At 45.5% G+C, this 20,081-nt stretch overlaps 2 protein-coding genes across 5 annotated transcripts in view; one reads left to right on the forward strand and one right to left on the reverse strand.

Annotated features, from left to right (window-relative positions):
* TECPR2 (tectonin beta-propeller repeat containing 2) overlaps nt 1-4,700 on the reverse strand; it is an 83,759-nt gene extending 79,059 nt beyond the window's left edge. For 2 of the 4 annotated variants that reach the window (XM_074364989.1, XM_074364985.1), the window contains exon 1: nt 4,561-4,700. The gene's annotated coding sequence lies outside the window, so the exon portion shown is untranslated. Of the gene's footprint in view, nt 1-4,093; nt 4,522-4,560 lie in introns of those variants that run through there. The other 2 variants (XM_074364988.1, XM_074364987.1) reach the window with 2 other exon arrangements.
* On the forward strand, nt 4,685-19,406 carry CINP (cyclin dependent kinase 2 interacting protein). The gene is made up of 5 exons (XM_074364995.1): nt 4,685-4,810; nt 8,292-8,460; nt 10,720-10,849; nt 17,189-17,318; nt 18,898-19,406. Exons 1-5 carry the CDS (start codon nt 4,804-4,806, stop codon nt 19,098-19,100), a joined length of 639 nt encoding a protein of 212 aa, XP_074221096.1. The 5' UTR covers nt 4,685-4,803; the 3' UTR covers nt 19,101-19,406.
* Nucleotides 19,407-20,081: the final 675 nt, after the last annotated feature.

Below are 20,081 nucleotides of genomic sequence, written 5' to 3' on the forward strand. Positions count from 1 at the left end.
TAAAACTCAACAATAAGAAAACAAACAATCCCATTAAAATATGGGCCAAAGATCTAAATAGACATCTCACCAAAGGAGATATACAAATGCCAAACAAGTCTGTGAAAAGATGTCCCACATCATATGTCATCAGGAAAATGCAAATTACAACAGTGAGATGCCACTACACACCTAGGATAACGGCCCAAACCCAGAAGACTGACAACACCAAACGCTGCTGAGAATGTGGAGCAACAGGGTGGGAATGCAAAATGGTACAGCCATTTGGAAGATAATTTGAAGGTTTCTTACAAAATTAAACATAATCTTACCATACAATCCAGCAATTGAAGTCCCTGGTACTTATCTAAAGGAGTTCAAAACTTATGTCCACACAAAAACCTTCATCACGTTTACAGCACCTTTGTTCATAACTATAAAACTACAGAAGCAACCAAGATGTCCTTTAGTAAGTGAATGGATAAATTCTGGAACATCCGAAAGTGGGATATCATTCATCACTAAAAAGAAATGAGCTAGTAAACCATGAAAAGCCATTGGGGGGACCTGAAGTGCATGTCACTGAATGAAACAAGGCTATCTGAAAAGGCTGTGTGCTGTATGATTCTACATTCAGAACCATGTAACAGTCTGGAAAAGGTAAAGTTGTGGAGGCAGTAAAAAGCTCAGTGGTTGCCAGGGCTTGGGCTGGGGAGGGAAAAGGATGACTAGGGAGGACACAGGATATTTAGGGCAGTAAAAATACTCTGACACCATAATGATGGCTACATGTCATTCCATGTTTGTCCAAACCTACATAGTGTACACCAACAAAGGTGAACCTAAGGTAAACTATGACTCTGGGTGATCATGCTGTATCACGGCAGGTTTACCAGTGGCAACAAATGTCCCGCTCTGGTGAGGGATGCTGATGACGCAGGAGGCTCTGCGTGTGGAGGGGGAGGGGGTATATGGGAAATCTCTGTAGCTCCTTCTCCTCAGCTTTGCTGTGAACCTAAGACTGCTTTAGAAAAAAGTGTTAAAGAAAAAGCTCTTTGAAAGAGAAATGGATGGATTTCACACTACCAACCCTACTCAAAATTCTTCAGTGGTTCCCCAGGTGCTCTGAGAACAACCGAATACCTTTCTTTGGCCTACAAGGCCTGTGTGCTCTGACCCCTTCCTGCCCCACCACCACATCTCTACCTCTCTTGTCATCCAAGCTCTAGCTCCACTGGCCCACTGTCCCTCCTGGGGCTTCACAGCCGACTCTTCCCTCTGCTCCCTACAGTCTTCCACCTCACCCCACACACCTGGCTTCAGGATGGCCTCCCTCACAGATCACTCACAGGGTCCATCAGTTCCCCCTTCCCTCCAACACATCATCTTGCTTATGTCCTTCATAATTCTCATCACAAGCTGTAACTACTTTATTTGATAAACAGTTCAATGATCATCTCTCTCATAAGAATATAAACAACACAAATTCTCTCTTGTTTACCAGTGAAAGGCCTAGTACCTAACGATATGTTTGGGATGGGGGAGAAGTTCAATAAAGATTTGTTGAATGAATAAATAAAATGTTAACTTTAGATGTTACTGCAAAAGAACATTCTCAATCCAATCTTTAAAATCAATAGTGCTTCTCTGGCTATGAATATTTCCATTAAAAATATAAAACATCACAACATTCTTCCTCGAGTCAGGACAAATCCCTCCCCTACTGGTACCACAACCCCGTACGTCTGGAAGGTGACAGTGATCTTCATGCTGACAGCTGGCACCCAGATGCCTGATGGGCAGTTTTTCAAAACTGAACCTAGGACTGATAATACACGGTCTGAACCCTAAGCCTTCGGAGCCCCCAGACAACTCTAACGCCTTAAGGGGTCTCTCCAAAATCTCTAGGAAGCGATAACTAGTATCCCTGTTGCAGAATCTATTTTTCAAGCCTGGCCACAACATCTATGGCTTTTAAGTGTTAAAATCTTACAGCTGAACATAATGAGGTTGAGGTATTTCTCTTCCTGATGAAATCCTGCCACCTCCCGGACCCCAAGCCTTCTGGCGAGCTGGTGTTCCCAGACTATAAAGCCTGACGACAACCTTCCCACCAGCAGCTTCACCTCAGGTCGCTCCTCCTGCCACGTACTCCCCGCTGCAGTCACGGCGCGCCCTGCACCATGTCCCTGCACGTTCCACCAACTGTGTGTCTCTGCAAAGTCCCGTTCCTTCTTTCCCCATCTCTTAAGAACTAGTTCTCTGCCAGGACGCCTTCACAGACCCCCTCTGACACTCAGTTGGTCTTGCTTCAAAAGACTAAGGGAGAGTGTGGTATAATCAATGCCCAACAAGTATTTGTTGAAACAATTTCTCTCAAAACACTGTGCCAGATTCCCCAAATATGATAGAACAAAATATAAAACCTCTCTACCTCAGTTATATCCATCATTATGCAAAAATTCACTGGTCTCATACATCCAGGTTCAAAGAATTGACTCATTTAAAACTGGCAGGGAGGGTATAGCTCAGTGGCAGAGGGTGTGCTCAGCATGCACAAGGTCCTGGCTTCAATCCCCAGCACCCCCATTAAAAAAATAAAAGTAACTGATTAATTAACCAATTACCCCCCCCCGAAAAAAACCCAGAAAAACTTTAAAAAAGAATAAAGCAACCTAAAAAATACCGAACACACACTGAATCATAATCACGTCTACCTCAGCAGTTCACAGATCTATCAACTACTCACTCCTGATTCTACCAAACTCTTGGTCTAGAAATCTCTCCACACTTGACTTCAAAGCCTGTTTTCATTATGTGTATAACTGACTCCTGGTCTGTTCACTTTTCTAAGCCTAAACTGCTCTGCCTGATGCCTGTTTCCTTCCCTTTTCCCCCACTAAGTTCCAGTAGCCATTTTGTTCAAACTACACACAAGTAAATATGAAATGAGATCTTCCTGGGACTTGAAGTGCAGTTTCTCTAAGAGAAAACTGAAAACAAATGCAGTAGGAGTCAATCTTCTACAGAAAAAGACAATCTGGCTACAAAATAACTCAACCCTAATGAAAGCTACTTACTAGTCACTCCTTCAGAAGAGGACTATCCTTATCCCACCACCAGTCTCCAGGCCCATCCCCAAATCCAAGTAGAGCGCCCCCTGTACCATGCCGGCTGCTTCTCAAGTCTGAAAGTCCCCTGAGGGCAGGGACTGGGTTTGTCCGGTCCACCACAACATCCCTAGAGGCTGGTACTATGGCTGACAGATAAGGGACCCCAAATACCTACCTGCTGAATGAACAAACAAGAAATGTTAAGAGTCAGGTAGAAGAAAAAAAAAAAAAAAAAAAAGAAGAGGAGGGGGAGGGGGAGGGGGAGGGGGAGGAGGAGGAGGAGAAGCAGCAGCAGCCAGTCCAGAGCTTTACCAAGGTGCACTGGAGTTGGGTGAGAGAAAGTACTAAGAGCCTTGCAGCTTAGAAGATGGGGAGTCACTGGTCATCTCAGGGCTGCAGCGGCTTTATTCCCAGATTCTGTTCATGTTGGGATCTGGGTTTGGGGATTTTCAGAACTCCTCTCCTTAAAGTTTTCAAGACTATAAGGAGGCTATAAGGAGGAAGCCGACTTCACGACAACTGATCATTCCAGCAGATAAAGGAAGGGTGCACCCAGGTCCGAACGGCGCACTCTGCCAACAAATCTAATAAAGCAATAGAACAGAATACAATTCCTGAGTCTCAGCCAGAAAGTGAGGAAGAACAAAGGGCAGGGAAGAGAAATGGAGGTAGAGTATGTGGATAAGGAGGGCAGAGGCCAGGCTTTATTGAAATGTACCGCGTGTCAGGCACCGTGCTTAGCAATTCACATGCACTGACCTATTTAATCCTCCCACCAAGCCAGAGGTCGAAAAGTATTATCATCCCCATTTGACTGATGATGAAACTGAAGCGTAGTGAGATACCACCTGGCCCCAGCACAGAGCTAGGAAGGGGCAGCGCTGGGACCGGTCTGACTCCAGTCTACCCCACTCTTGTAAGCTGCACTAACTATTCAGCTCTGAGGCCTTAAAGCAGGACCGAGAGGAGGGCGTTCATTTACCCAAATAACGAACACTTACTGAGCACCTACTGGGTACGTGTGTCAGGCGCTGGTGGGCGGATGAAGGGCCGAGGACTAAGGGGTCGGGGGACAGAACGCAACGTCAACCCCGAGACTACGGAGCCCGGAGCCTCGGCGCCCGTGGGGCAGAAGGGATGCTAGGGTGCGGCAGAGGAAGGGAAGGGAAGGCGCGGAGTGGGAGGAGCGAGCGGAGCCGGGGCGCGCGAGGCACAGGGCCCGCGGAGCCCAGGAGTGGTGGGCGGCTACTGCTCCCCCGCGGACCGCCGGCACCCGCCAGGCAGCCAGCCTGGCGCTTCGTGTGCCAAGGCATCCGGCCTCGGCCGCCGGCGCGGGCGAGACGGAGGCCGGGAAGGGGGCGAGAGGGGCAGCGCGACCCTGAGGTGCGGGAAGGATGGCCCGGGGGAGGCGAGAGCGGCGGCGGGAGGCCGAGGGCGGGGCGGGGGCGGGCGGCTTCGCGGGACTCACCTCCCACGGCGGCCCCTCCGGACTCGTCAGCCTGGCCGGGGGGATGGACTCCGGGCCGCGGGGACTGCCGGGACCCCGTTCCCTGGGCAACGGAGCCGGCACCGCCGAGCGGCAGCTGACTCCGCCGCCGGCTAGAGCGGCAAAGCCTCAAGCGGCGGCTAGCGGGTCGGAAGTGACGTAGCCGCACTTCCGGCGCATGTGGGCGGAGCTTCGGGTCTCTTTCCTGGGATATCTGCGGGCCGCATGGAAGGTGCGTGAGAAGCGCGCGTTTCTCCGGGCTGGGAGGGTGTAAGTGTTACGGTGTGAGCTTCGGGCTGGGCCTGAGACTCCCGCATTGAATCTGGGCCCCCCCGGATTGAACGGCGGTCCGTGCCTTGCCCCAGCCCAGTCCGCCCGCCCCGCGCAGGCTCTGCGGTCGGCTCGAACTCAGTTGTGCCGAGCCTCCGTTTTTTCTCGTGTGGAACGAGATGATGTGTGCAAAGGAGTGTCAGCAGATCCTGACACTCAGATTGTCATTGTCGTGGTAGATTAGTATCAGCAGCGCGCTTTCCCCGAACTCCCCTCAGTCAGAATTCCCGTCCACAGCTCTCTGCTTGTAATAAAAGCTGTCGTTCAGCGAGTGCTCTCTGTGTGCTGGGTCGTGTTCTGAGTACTTGATCTGTATCAGCTCATTTGATCCTCACGGCTATTCCCACGAAGTAAAGTCAGCAGGTGGGGAGTGGAGGCTCGGAGGGGATGAGTAACGTAGCCACTGTGCCACTGTCCTGTACTGAAACTGATACCTGATCTCTCTTTCCCAGCTAGATTGTAAAGTCAGTTTTTTTTTTTCATTTCTTGAAACCTAATTTCTTGAAATCAGGACATTGTTTTTGGTTCCTAAATATGTACTGGGTATGGGGCAGACAGACGATGAATCACATGTGGCTCTGGCCCTGAAGGAGCCCCTACTAGGGGAGAGACACCCTTAGAAGATTATAGTGCAGGTGCTAAGAGCTGTTTCTCCATTTAACACGTTTTACTATGCCCTGAGGTTATGAGAGGGAACAAGATAGTCTTGTCCCTACTCTGGTGGAACTCACAGTCTAGGGAGGAATATACTAGACATTAAACAAGCAGACACACTACACTGCTGAGGGGCATGATGGCTGAATGAAGTACAGGGTGTTCCAGATATACGGTGCAGTGACTCCTAACCCAACCTGGGGATCCAGAAAGACTTCTTTGTGGAAGTGACTTTCTATAAACCTAAATCAGATCATGTCATTTCTCTACTCAAAACTTATTGGTTGCTTTCCATTGACTTGGAATAAACCCAGACTTCTTATCTTGGCCTGTAAGGTTCTCGCTGCCTGGCCGCCTCCCCAACTCTCTGTTTCATTCTAGCCTCACAGGTGTTTTTCTTTTTTTCATACTCACCAAGCTCATTCTCATATTAAGGCCCATGCTGTTGACTTCTCATCATTCAGGTTTCAGCCAAAATGACAACTTCTAAGGGGTTCACTCTAACACAAGACCCTCTTTTATTTTGTGGCACTTATGATCTAAACTGATGACAACCACTTAGTTGTCTGTTACCCACCTCCTCTTAGTTTCGTTTGTTTGTTTGTTTGCTTTGTGTTTTTTTTAAATTTCTGGGGCCAAATAGCTTTCTTTATTTTTTAATTTTTATTGAAGTATAGTTGATTTACAATGTTGTGTTATTTTCAGGTGTACAACAAAGTGATTGAATTACATATATACATACTCTTTTTCAGATTCTTTTCCATTTTAGGTTATTATAAGACATTGAATATCATTCCCTATGCTATACAGTAGGTCTTTGTTGTTTATCTATTTTATATACAGTAGTATGTATCTGTTAATCCAAATTTAATTCCTAATTTATCTCCCCCTCATCCACCTCTTCTGTGGAAAGTAAATTCTGTGAAAATGGTCCTGGTCTATCTAGTTCCATCACTTCATCACCCATGCCTGACATAATGTAGGCAAGCAGCAAATATTGGCTAGTTGTATAAAGAATGAATGAAAGGGCAATTCTATATTTAAAAGTAGAGCCCCTAGGTAACCAAAAGATGGGGGCTGGTTCTCAGGAAACCAACTATGTGGTTAGAGAGTTGGAACTTTCAGTTCTCACCACCCCCTAACCCCCATCTCAAGCAAGGAAAGAGAAGCTGGAGGTTGAATCGGTTATAAATGGTCCATCATTTAATAATCAATCCTTCCTATGTAATGAAGCCTCCATAAAAACCCAAAAACAAAGGATGCTAAGAGCTTCCAGCTTGATGAACATGTGGAGATGCAGGGAGAGGGCTTGGAAGCACTGTACCTGTTCCCACATACCTCCCCCATGCGTCTCTTCCATCTAGCCGTCCCCAGTAATCTAGTAAGTAAAATGTTTTGCTGAGTTCCCAGTGGGCCACTCTAGCAAAGTAATCCAACCCTGGGGAACCTCTGACTAAAGCTGGTAGGTCAAGCACAGGTGACAACCTGGACTTGAGACTGGCGTCTGAAGAGGAGGGGAGGGAGGAGTCCTACAGGACGAGACACTAACTTGTGGGATCTGATTCCATCTCCTGTAGGTAGCATCAGAAATGAGTTCTCTGCTTGGCACTGGTGGAAAAAGCACCCTTGTGATAACACGTACTATGTTGGATGCTTGCGATGTGTCAGGCCCTCACAACCTGACATGTTATCCAATCTTCACATCAACTCTATGTAGTAGATCTATTTTATTCTCATTTTACAGATGGGAACTTTGAGGTTCTTAGAGTTTACCTAACTTATCTAAGGTTGCACAGCTGGCATGGCAGAGCTGGGATTAAGACCCAGTCAGTACGGTCTTCAGAGTCTAGACTCCAAACTGTACTGCCAATGTGTGTTCTGGATTCCTTAAGGGGCCTCAGAATTTGGATCTTATCCTGTGGGCTGTGAGACGCCTTTGAAGGATCCTCAGTAGAAAAGAGAGGGCACGGGAGGACTAGGATGGCCCAGACAGCTGAGTTGGCTTATGCTGGTCTGGGAGTTGCTTCCTACAGGAGCTGGGATCTGGGGGATTCCTGGGGTGCAGGCAGCATTAGCCCAAGGAAGGAAAGAGCTTTCTAGAAGAGAGAACTGCACATGCAAAGGGCTTTTCCAGAGTTGGCAGTGGTGGATATTAGCTAGAGAGTGAGGGGGTTCGTGGTAGGGTTTGAGATGAGTATGGAGGCAGAGAGGGAGCCAGGTCCGGAAGGAGTTTGGGCGTCCTCCGGTGTTCTGAGCATGGAGGTCATCACTGCATCTCTAGGGTCCAGCCTTGTCTGTGTGTTGGAGTGTCAAGGGCTGCTGGTCCACAAAGCCCTGAACAAATGTAAGGCATCAGAGTGTCTGAGACTGGATCTTGGGTCATCCAAGAGCTTTAGCAGAAAGTCATGACTTTCCCTCCTTTCCAACCTTTGAAAGTGGTCAGCATGCTTCGGATAAAACTTTGTGGTGCCATTCAGCTTCGAAAGGATTCAGCTATTATCTAGTGAGTCTTAAAATGTAAAAACAATTCAAAAATAAAAATAAAAACAATTCTATCTTGTCTTGTTTCAGGAACTTTCACATTCATCCAGGTTTCTTCATTTCCAAGACATGATTTGTCCAGTTCGTGTGGTGTTTCAGATAGTTCTAAGGTTGCAGTTATAAGGACATTTCCCCACAACTATAATCATGAATTTCATGACAGTTATGTTTCTTTTACTCCCTATTAGCCAAGACTCTTGGAAGTACAACGCCCAAAAAACCTGTCTTATCTGTCAGTGCAAGGAAAATTAAGGATAATGCGGCCGATTGGCATAATTTAATCCTGAAATGGGAAAGCCTCAATGATGGAGGTTTTGCTACCGCCAATAATATTGCCAACATGAAAATCAGTTTATTGTAAGTACATATGGAGTATGTTCTGTGCGCTTCACCCATAATGAGTGAGCAGAAGTTTCCTGGGAGTCTTTTTAGGGTGGGAAGGGTCCTCTCTAGCAGCATAGATAGATTAAATTATATAAAGTGAAAAGGCAAGTGGTGAAATGCTGCATGCAAGTAAGAACTGTGTACATTTTTTTTTAAATGTTTATTTCTATTGTTAGGGTTTTTTTGTTGTTTTGAGGGAGGTAATTACGTTTGTTTATTATTTATTTTAATGGTGGTACTGGGGATTGAACCCAGGACCTAGTCATGCTAAGCATATACTCTACCACTGAGCTATACCCTCCCCCTGTACATTTTTTTCACACCCTTATTGTGGTATAATTTCTGTACAGTAGACTACTCATACTTCAGATGTACAATTTGATGAATTTTAATAGATGTGTATGTATACTTTAAATGCAGAATTATACTACAAATTGTGGTTACATCTGTGTATAAAATTATAAAAATGAATTGAAAGAATACAGACTCAATTCATGACACTGGCATCCTCTAGGAAGAAAGAGTTTGGGATAGTAGGGAAATAGCACTCCATCTTTGTAATGCTGCATTTTATTTCTGTACTGTTGTGATTTATAATAAATATATATTTGGTCTTTGTCCCTGTTCCTGGCACACAGCGCCTTATGGTTTCCTTGGGGATAAGAGCAATGGGAGAATCTTTTGTTATAATATTTGTTCTTTTGTCCCTGGTTCCTGAAGTATCTGTTCTTTTGTCCTCTAGAATGATAAAGGTGAGAGGGGTATCTGGTTATAACAAGCCCCTTTCAGTCACACTTGAGTTCGTTTGCTGAGGGTACTTCTGGAAAGCCCATAAGGATGGAGGCACCAACCACGTGATTAGAGTTGGCACTTTCAGCCCTACCCCCCACCCCACCTCAGGGGAGAAGAGAGGGGCTAGAGGTTGAATTAACCAGCAACAGCCAGTCATTTAATCAGTCATGCCTTCATCATGAAGCCTCCATAAAATACCAAAAGGACGGGGGTTTGAAGAGCTTCCTGGTTGGGAGCAAGAGCACTTCCATGTGCCAGAAGGGTAGTGCCCCCCAGATTCCACAGGAACCGAAGCCCCTGTGCTCCACACCCTTCCAGACTTTGCCCTGTGTCCCTCTTCATACAGCTGTCCTTTCATATCCTTTGTAATAAACCAGTCAATCATCTAGAAAGTACACTGTGTCTTCCTGGAGTCTGCAAACTGCTCTAGCAAATTAATTGAACCCAAGGAGGGGGTCGTGGGAACCTCCAACTGACAGCTGGTTTGTCAGAAGCACAGGTAACAACCTGAACTTGTAATTGGCGTCTGAAGTTGAGCCTGGGCAGTCTTGTGAGACAGAGTCCTTAACCTGTGGGACCTGATGCTATCCCCGGTAGGCAGTGTCAGAACTGAGCTATGTGGTAGGATGCCCAGCTGGTGTCCAGGGAACCTGAGAATTGCTTGGTGTGGAGAGCCCCGCTTTACCTTTGGGGACCAGGTGTCAGAGGTGGAGTAGGGTATTCAAAGCAGAGGAAGACCCGGGAGTGTGTTTCCCCTTAGCAATTTCTTTTAAAAAGACAAAGGAATTAAGAAAACAAACTCTTGGCAGTTGCCAGTTCTAATGGGAAGATTTGCTTTATTAGTCTTTGCACTTTCCTGTTTATACATATTTTTAATTTCTCAAAGTTATAATTATACATTTGGTATCTTTGTCTGCCAGCCAGATTCTAGAGTCTTACCTTCCTGGCCTTGGCCCCTGGCTCTCACCAGTTCCCTCAAACACATCATGTTCTGTGATCCTCTGCTGCCTTTTCCTGCTCAGCAAGTCCATGAAGCAGTTCTTACCCTTATCACATAGGATGCACTCTGATATTTCCTATTCCGTTTTAATGTTTGATTTTTTCCTTTAATGTTGATCGTGGCCCCACTAGATTAATTTCACGTGCTGTGGGTCACAGCCTTTTCACCTTACAAAACACATTCCTAGCTGATGAACTCTGAACGTATGACCGGGTCTTACTCCCTGAGGATGCCACCAGGCTGGATGGAATTGACTTACTCTAGTGCAAATTTGATTAAAAGATGGACATATTGATTGTATATGTAAATAACACTTAAACACGATGACAGGAAGCATGATGACATAATTATGTGGATACTGAGTTTTCTGGGGTTTATCATAACAAAATGAGATGGGCTTATGGAGTGTATTTGTTCTCACTCTTTTTCATTTCATCCAGGAGCAAAGACAAGATAGAATTAGAGACCAGCAGCCTGGTTTCTGATGAAAATGCGGGAAAGATATGCCCAGAATATAACAGGGAACTGGAGATGCTGTGTGAGGAGCTGCAGGTCACCCTGGACAGTTTGGTAAGAAGCAGAGACCCACCGCCTGTGTGCCCAGTCGCTGGATCCGGGCATTGGGTTTGCTCAGGTGCCTGGCAGCCTTCCACGCGCTGGGCTGTGCGTTCCTTCTCCCGGCTTTTGTCTTTCCCTCCTTGCCTTCCCTGTTGGTCCCTCTGCTTCGACAGGCCCCATAAATCTTGTTCCCCAAGGTGCTGTCCTCCCCCTGGCTCTTTCCTTCTTGTGTGTTGTCCGGGGCGATTTCACCCGCTCCCAGGGCCCCACGGTGAGAATTTTAGGCCTTGTGGGCAGCAGGCCGTCACTGCTGCTCGGGCACAGCACGTGGGCCAGGGGGTTCTGGCTGTGGTATTTACGGATGCTGAAATTCAAATTTTGTCTGATTTTCATGCGTCACAAAATATTCTTCTTTTGATTTTTTTTCAACCGCTTAAAAATGTAAAACCCATTCTTAGCTTGAGGGCCACACAAAAATAGGCTTTGGGCCGGATTTGGCCTATGAGCCCTGATCTAGCACAAAAGGGATACTCTGAAATGTTTGTTTAATGAATTAAAGGCTGGATGTCAGTACCCACCATACTGGCCACCACAGTGGACATGATACCTCATCTCTTTGCCAGACACAGGCATCAGGTTTTGTACATCTTTGAACTGAGATAACTAAAACTTTCCCACAAGTACATGAAGTCTGTTTATATTTGGAGGGTAGGGAGAGAGATAATTAGGTTTGTTTATTTATTTATTTACTTTTTTTTTTTTAATGGAGGGACTGGGGATTGAATCTGGGACCTCGTGCATATTAAGCACTCGCTCTACCACTGAGCTGTACCCCTCCCCCAATCTGTATATTATTGTAAGGCAGACTATAGGTTTAAAGGAGTTTTTCAGGAAACACTGTCCTTTTAAATATCACATTGAGGGGAGAAGTGGTAGAGCACATGCCTAGCATGCATGAGGTCCTGGGTTCAAAATAAACGTAAACCTGATTACCTCCTCCTGCAAAAAATAAAAATCATAAATAAATATCACATTGATTGTAAGATGTAATGGTTTCTGAAACATTAAAATGAATGGTGCATTGAGAACCATTTGGTGATTTAGCGTTTTCTTTATGATTGAAATGCAGTACTGTCTTTGGGATGTTTTGATATGTATGGGGCCGTTTGTCTCCTCTACATAAACAATTAGGTTTTGTACTTGTCCTGTCTGTTTTGTGATTCTGCCTTCGGGTTGTGCCATGATAATCACTTGGTCCGCCGCCCAGCCCCCTCCACCTGGTGCTCAAGCAGGTCACAGGACAGGCCTGTGTCTTCCTCAACTTCATTTTAAGGCCCACTCACGGTAAGGCTGGAGTCTAAGGTGTGTGGGCCTCGTGGGATCTGCTTTCTTTGTTTTATCTCTACATTCACAGCTATGTCTCCAGCAGTTGGGTTCTAGACCTAGACTTGCAGACGAGCAGGGAATTAACACAGGCAAAATAATCCATCGAAATTTGCAGATAATCAATTGAAAACTGACCACATGTATTTTGCTTGTTCCTTTGTTTGTTTTCCCAAATTAACCCATTTGATTATGGCACAAAATGCAGGTACACACACTGCCTGAAAGAGAAGAAACTGGCTGGCTAAGCTCCTGCACCGAAACACTTCAGCCAGCAGAGCCGCGCGGCCTGGCCTGGCCGGCTGGCATGAGCGCTGGCAGCCTCGTCCTCGGCTGTTTGGACGAGGCGACGCTCCCGCCAGAACCTCTTCGTCCCTGACCTGCCGTGTTCCTTCCTGGCATAAAGCATTTCACAGAACCCCCAAAACTGTGTTCGAATGAGAAACACTTTGCCACTTACTAATGTGCCTTTTATAAAGTGTAAAAACCCTGGGAAGGAGTTTGTCTCTGAATGCCACTTGGCTCTTTTTTTGGCTCATACGTCCTCACTTGTGACTGTGCATGTGCACACCGCCTTAGGGAAAAGTGTCTCGGGGAGGGCGGGGGGAGGAGGTGGTCCAGAGGGACAGATTGGTTTTTCTCCTCCGTCCTTGGTTCTCCTTGTAAGTGACTGGACCACAGGACCCCCTTCCTCAGCCCCGCTGACCCGCACAGAGGAGAGAGGGCCAGGGAGGATATGAGGAGGTGGAGTCAAGGTCCAGGAAATCCAGCCAGTGGCTCAGGGGGCTGAGCAGTAGCAGATGAGCACGGGGCCACTGCCTTGTCCCTCCACCCACAGCTCAGGTCCAGGGTGAGGGGGAGTGGCCTGGTGGGCCAGCTGACAGTGGTCGCTGGGTTAGGTGACTGCATGCTCGTGGGGACCCGAGTTCCCAAGCTCTTTGGATAAAGCCTGGGCTGTGTCAGTGAGAGCCGAGGACATAGCAGCCCCACGAGTTATGTGGTCAGAGACAGCTGGGTGCTTCCAGAGGGAGAGGGAGAGGCCAGGTCTGAGAGAAGGAACTGGAAGAGCTGGGGTTTTAGCCCCAGGTCGGGGGACCAGAAGACCTAAGAGCTGCCGTCACAGCCGAAAGGCTGTCCTGAGAAAAGGAACTGGCAGTCTGGTTTAGGAAGCCTCAAAGGGGGAGGAGACAGTGGTGTGGCCCATGCTGGGAAACCTGTCCCCAAGGACTGGACAGTTCCTCAGCAGGTTAATTACACAGATGGTTGAGGAAGCAGTTCCTGGGCAGAACTGGATCAGTTCTTCCTTCTTATCCTACCTCACAACTTGTTATCACATCCCATATGCTTTTTTTTTAATTACTTTATATTTTTCTATAATACAATTAAAATCATATTATAAAAAATGTTAGCTGAATACTTCTTCCCTATCAGGGTCTGAGCCTGGGGCTTACTCCCTCTTTCCTAACAGAAGTATCATTTCTTAAAAAGGCAAGCATTAGTGAGATGAGAGGCACACCGGTGGCCAAAGCGGGAAGGTAAGATCCAGGCAGAAGCAGCCTCGCTCCAGGGCTCGGGGTCACTGGCGGGGTGGCTGGTGCCACTGGACGCTGCTCCCCTCCCACTCCCGTGCATCCTGCATTTCGGGAAAAGGTGGGCCCCTTGGTCTCTGCTGTGTCCCTAACCCACAGGTTCCTGCTTCAGTGAATTTATGCATTTTTTAAATTAGTAGAATATATATTTTTAGGACAATTTTAGATTTACAGAAAGGTTGAGCAAATGGTGCAGAGGGTTCCCATAAAATATCCCCACTCGAACCCAGTTCATACATTAGTGTTTCATACAGGACAGTAGAAATTTCATGTCATTCGGCAGGTGTTACCAGTAATGACCCAACACTGATACACTGTTATTAACTGAAGTATAGTTTATTCAGATTTCATTTTTGCCTAATATCCTCTCTCTGTCCCAAGAGCCGGTCCAGGACAGTGCAGTGAGTTTAGTCTTCATGTCTCCTTAGGCTCCTCTTGGCTGTGACAGTTTCTCCAATTTTTCTTGTTTTTTATGACTTTGAGGAGGCATTTTGTAGATTGGCTGTCAGTTGGGATTTATTTGATGTTTTTCTTGTGATTCGAGGGGTTGTGGGTTTCAGAAGAAGACCCAAGGAAGGTGCACCTCTTGCCACATCATAGACATCGCACTGTCAACATGACGTGTTGCTGTGGGTATTCACCCTGATCACCTGGCTGGGGAGTGTGTCCGCTGCCCCCTCTGTAAAGTGACTCTCTGCCCACTTTCCACACTGTAGGAAGTCACCCTGCAGCCCACAGGGTGCTGTGTTCTTCCTCTCGGAGGTGGAGCAGCTGCGTCCGTTACTTATTAATTGTTCAGTCAGTGATTCCTAGCAGTACAGGCTCTCAGTTATTCACCTCACACGCTTTGAGCTATAATCTGGGTGTGCTTTATGCTGTTCCTCAGGTTGTTCCTGCTTTGGCTCCCATGTCCCTCTGAGGTTTTGTTTTGGTTCTTTTGAACCCTTTCTGGCATCCTAAGATGCTCTAGGCTCATCTTGTATATTTCTTGCTTCAATCCTAGAATCAGCCATTTCTCCAAGGAGCCTTGGTTCCTTCTTTTGGCGAATCCTATTAGAAACCAAGATCTGGGTGCTAGTTGTCAGACACCAAAGTTCTCTGCTTCAATTTATTCCTTTTTAAAGTGGTTTGGAAATTAATTCACAGCCTTATGTTCAAAACCAGAATTTGATGTTGTAAGAATAATTGATACCTTTTTTCTATTTTCCTCTAGTCTTCAGAGAGAATAGTTTCCCAGACTTGGCTTTAAATGTCTTTTTTTTCTTTTTTTAATGTTTTAACTTCCTCCTGTTTTTTATTTACTTTTTTTAGTTGAAGTACAGTCAGTTCATAATGTATTAATTTCTGATGTCCAGCATAATGATTCAGTTATACATATATGTATTCCTTTTCATATTCTTTTTCATTATAGGCAAGGTATTGAATACAGTTTCCTGTGCTATACAGTAGGACCTTGTTGTTTATCTATTTTACATATAGTAGTGTGTTATCTACAAATCTCAAACTCCCAATTTATCCTTCCCCTCCCCTTTCCCCCTTGGTAACCATAAGTTTGTTTTCTATGCCTGTGAGCCTATTTCTGTTCTGTAAATAAGTTCATTTATGTCATTTTTTTAAGGTTCCACATACAAATGATGTCATATGGAATTTTTCTTTCTTTTTCTGGCTTATTTCACTTAGTATGATAATGTCCAATCCATCCATGTTGCTGCAAATGGCATTATATTATTCTTTTTATGGTTGAGTAGTATTCCATTACACACACACACATCCACACACACACACACACACACACACACACACACACACACACACACCCCTCATTTTCTTTATCCAGTCATCTGTCGATGGACATTTAGGTTGTTGGCTTTAAGTGTCTCTAAGGAGTCTAACCTCAGTTGGGAGGGGGAGGCACCTTTTTTGCTGAGCTGGACAAACGTTTCACAGCGTGGCCTCTTGGCTGTGGGAGGAGACGTGTGACAGTGCAGCGCTGAGAGCATGCTCACCTGCCATCACTTCAGGGCTGACGTGTGACTGAGAGATGGTCATTGCTGAGTGAGCCCCAGAACGGAGCTGGAACCATGGCCTGGTGACAAGCCTCTGGGCCTTTTGTTGCTCTTCTGATCTGTACTGGCCTTTCTTAGCATCAGGTGGCGTCGGGGAGCTGCTGCAGATGCAGAGGAGAAAGCCTAGGACTGGGTTTCAAGAGACCTGGGGCCAGAAAGCCTGGTTTCAAGTCCTGGCCTCGTCCTGCTTCAAGCCTGACCGCCTTGAGAGTCTTTGCAGCTGGAACATGGACATGCTGTGTCCTGCCTCCTGGGCTTGGGCCAAGTGAGAAATCGAACCTGAAAAGATTTGGGAAAAAGTACAGTCCTTTAAAAATTTATGTTAGCTAAATTTAGTGCGTGCTGCTTCAGACAGAACTGGAGGGTGGTTAAAGGACCAAGTACAAGGAATTAAGATTCTGACGATTGATACATAAAGCAAACTCTGTACTTTAGGACTTAGAATTGTGCTCTTGGTAGACCTACGCTACTTAAATCTGAAATCTTAGTTACTTCGCCCATTTTGGGGAGGGGTTGGGGGGTAATTAGATATATTTATTTAGATTTATTTGTTTGTTTATTTTTGATGGAGGTCCTGGGGATTGAATCCAGGACCTTGTGCATGCTAAGCATGTGCCCTACCACTGAGCTATACTCTCCCACCCCCACCCATTTGTTTTCTTTAACAAACTCATACATAACTCCAGCAGGTGCTTCACAAATACTACCTTGGTCCCCCGGCTCCCGGGGGAAGCAGGCACTTTGTCAGACCATCTGTGCCAGCAGCACAGAGCCCAGCGTCTGTGCAGGCACCATCAGTGTCACGTTCTCACCACTTCCTTCCCATGTGAAGTGTGCAGGGCTGCCTTTCATTATTACCATTTTATAAACAGGGAAACCAACCCTCAAAGAGGTTTCTGTAAACCCCAGGGTGGCTCATACAAGAGTCAGAAGTGAGCTCATTTAGTGCCTCTTCTCCCATCTTTTATCCCATAAATGCAAGAGCCTGCCTCGTGATGCCTCCAGGTCTTTGGTGCTACAAAATTAGTGATGCTCGGAAATCTTAAAAAAGTGGGACTCATTGAGCTTTCTCCCTCCACACTGGAAATCTGGGATTTATTACCGAACTCATCCAAATTAATGAACTCATAGCAACTCTCTGCCTGTATCTCCCTGGAAATTTGCTGCACATGGAGTTAATCGTGTTGAATTATTAGACTTACAGTCTCAACAAATTTGCATTTCTTAGCTTGAAAATCTTCGAGTTATTGAATCTAAGATAGGAGCAGATTTCAAATCATAAAGTCTCATGTTCTAAATTATTATCTTTTCAGACCAAAATACAGATGAAAATGGAAAAGCTGTCTTCAACTACCAAGGGAGTTTGTGAACTAGAAAATTACCATTACGGGGAGGAGAGGAAGCGGCCCCTGCTGTTCCACACATGGCCCACAGCCCGTTTCTGTAAGTAGTTCTTTCTGCATTGATTTTCAGGGGGAGGTTATGAGAGCATTTGGTATCATTTAGATCTGGCCCTCTGAAAAGCTGACAGGCTTTGCAATTCAATTAAAGAGGCTCCACTGAGAGGGAAGGAGATGGGGACATCCTAAAATGAGCATTTCTTCTTGGCTTTAATTACCTAATAATCAGCAAAGAATATTAAAACGTAATTAGAGACCCATGTGTAAGTCGCCTTTGTTGGCCCTGTAAAGCCAAGGGGCAGGATGAATTTGCCTCCTCGGCAGAAGCAGAAACCTCATTTGGGGTTTTTTTTTTTTTTTTTTTAATGGGTTTTTGCTTTTTGTTTTGTTTTAATTAAAAAGTAAATGGTGGTCACTTAAGCCCACGCCCCCAGAAGACTGCTGAGAAAACAGACTCCATGAGTTAAATAAGCTCTGTGAGGCAAGGGCTATTTTTAGCTTTATTAGTTCAAAAGAAGGACTAAGATATTTGATGCTGATCTGAGACCTGACTTTTAAATAAGGGAGAAAAGGGTAAAGTCACCTAGTGTAATGTGTTTATTGAATATTGTCAGTTTGAGGTGAATCTGTTTATAATGATTACAGATACTTAAGAGTTGAGAAAAGTTTTCAGGTACTTTTTTTTTTCCCCAATTGAAGTAGAGTTGATTTACAATGTTGTGTTAACTTCTGGTGCACAGCATGGTGATTCAGTAATACATATATATATTCTTTTTCATTATAGGTGTTACAAGGTATTGAATAGTCTCCTGTGCTATACAGTAAAACCTTATTGTTTATTTTATATATAGTAGTTTGTATATGCTAATCCCAAACTCCTAATTTATCCCTCCCTGCTTCCCCTTTGGTAACTATAAGTTTGTTTTCGTTGTCTGTGAATCTTTTTCTGTTTTGTAAATAAGTTCATTTGTGTCGCATTTCAGATTCCACATATAAGTGATACAGGATATTTGTCTTTCTCTGTCTGACTTACTTCACTTAATATGATCATCTCTATGTCATATTGCTGCAAATGGCACTATTTCATTTTTTATGGCTGAGTAATATTCCATTGTGAATATATACACCACATCTTCTGTATCCAGTCAGCTGTCAGTGGACATTTAGGTTGCTTCTATGTCATGGCTATTGGAAATAGTGCTACTGTGAACATTGGGGTGCATGTATCTTTTTGAATTAGAGTTTCCTTTGCATATATGCCCAGGAGTGGCATTGCTGGATCATAGGGTGACTCTATTTTTAGTTTTTTAAGGAACTTCCATAGTGACTGTACCAATTTACTTTCCCACCAACAGTTTCTCCAAACTCTCTCCAGCATTTATCATTTGTAGAGCTTTTAATGGTGGCCATCCTGGCCAGTGTGAGGAGAAACAGGTACTTCTTAATGTCATGATACTTACCCTGTTATCTGATGCTAATCTGCACCAGCTTGAGTCCTCCTTCTGTCAGTGCTGTTGCTCATTCTGGCTTTTGACAAGGAGCTTTTCAAGGTGGCAGTCGTCCCCAGTCAAGGGCGCTTCCTTGAATTACTCTTGTTAAAGGGGGACTTACATGTGTTTCAGACGAGGTTTCCTGCCAGCTCTCCAACATGTACCGGCGGGAGCTCCGTCTGAAGCGCACCATCGTGGAAGAGCTCGCACACTGCACGGACCGCGACCTCACCCTGAGCTACCTGTCCATGTGGCTGCACCAGCCCTACCTGGAGAGCCACAGCAGGCTGCTTCTGGAGAGCATGCTGCTGGAAACCGGGCACCGAGCACTGTGACCCCCAACACAGCTTCACATGAGAGCCTCCAGGTTCTGGACACGGCTCCTGTAGCTCCTACGGTGGCACTCATCAGACCTGGGATGACTCCCCGTGCCTACCCGGCGCCAGACCCTGGGCTCTGGCGCGGACACCTGCTGATCTTTTTCAGGTCTTCCCATGCTGCCTGCCACTCCGCGTTACCTGCCCATTGTGAATCTGTCACCTGTTAAGACCTCTGCGTGAAGTCACTTGATCCTGTGTTGGTAAATCAGGTGTATTTTACATAGATTACATTTATATAAACAATCCCTGGTTTAATATGTATATTTTAAATCTATCTGTATGATTTATTTTATTTTTTATTTTGGGGGAGGAGGTAATTAAGTTGTGTGTGATTTTTTTTTTTTTTCTTAGTGGAGGTGCTAGCGATTGAACCCAGGACCTTGTGCATGTTCCCCTCTGTATTGTTTAAATTGTTGTGGGACTGTCTTAGTTTTGTAATTACAAGTCATGTTTTAAATACCGTAGAGTTAACTGAGTAACTCAGACTGGCACCATGGAGGTGAAAACTACGTACCAAAAATTGTCTCTATTTTAGTTCTGAGGATGTGGCAGGCCAAGTGAAGTGTCCTCCATGTTATTCTTCTGGCATAAAAACAAATATCAGGGGTCAGTCCTACCATTGCTCCCCAGAAACAAATCTAAGAAACTTCATGCTGTGTGATGTGGGATGCAGCCTCATGAAGCTGAAGTCCTAGCACCCCAGGAACAAGTGCTTCCCAGGGAAGGAATGAAAATATTCCCAAAATACAAGACTTTCTGACAGAATGTATTTTGAGGGAACAGATATCTCACTGTGTAACCTGACATATCAAAAGCATTTAAAGGCAACATTTCTTAGAATTTCTCTTTCCTCTCCTTTGCCGTATTTATTAGAATCTAGCCATCATACGAGTAGTCCATCAGATGTCCTGCAGTCCGGAAACCACCTGGTTAGCA

This window comes from Camelus bactrianus, chromosome 6 (assembly GCF_048773025.1).
Source record: "Camelus bactrianus isolate YW-2024 breed Bactrian camel chromosome 6, ASM4877302v1, whole genome shotgun sequence".
In the NCBI taxonomy this organism is placed as follows: domain Eukaryota; kingdom Metazoa; phylum Chordata; class Mammalia; order Artiodactyla; family Camelidae; genus Camelus; species Camelus bactrianus.

Bases quoted from the DNA above. Each gene is read 5' to 3' on its own strand.
- CINP (XM_074364995.1), top strand. The intron at 8,461-10,719 runs GTAAGTACATAT...CATTTCATCCAG, and splicing joins AACATGAAAATCAGTTTATT to GAGCAAAGACAAGATAGAAT. The intron at 10,850-17,188 runs GTAAGAAGCAGA...TTATCTTTTCAG, and splicing joins AGGTCACCCTGGACAGTTTG to ACCAAAATACAGATGAAAAT.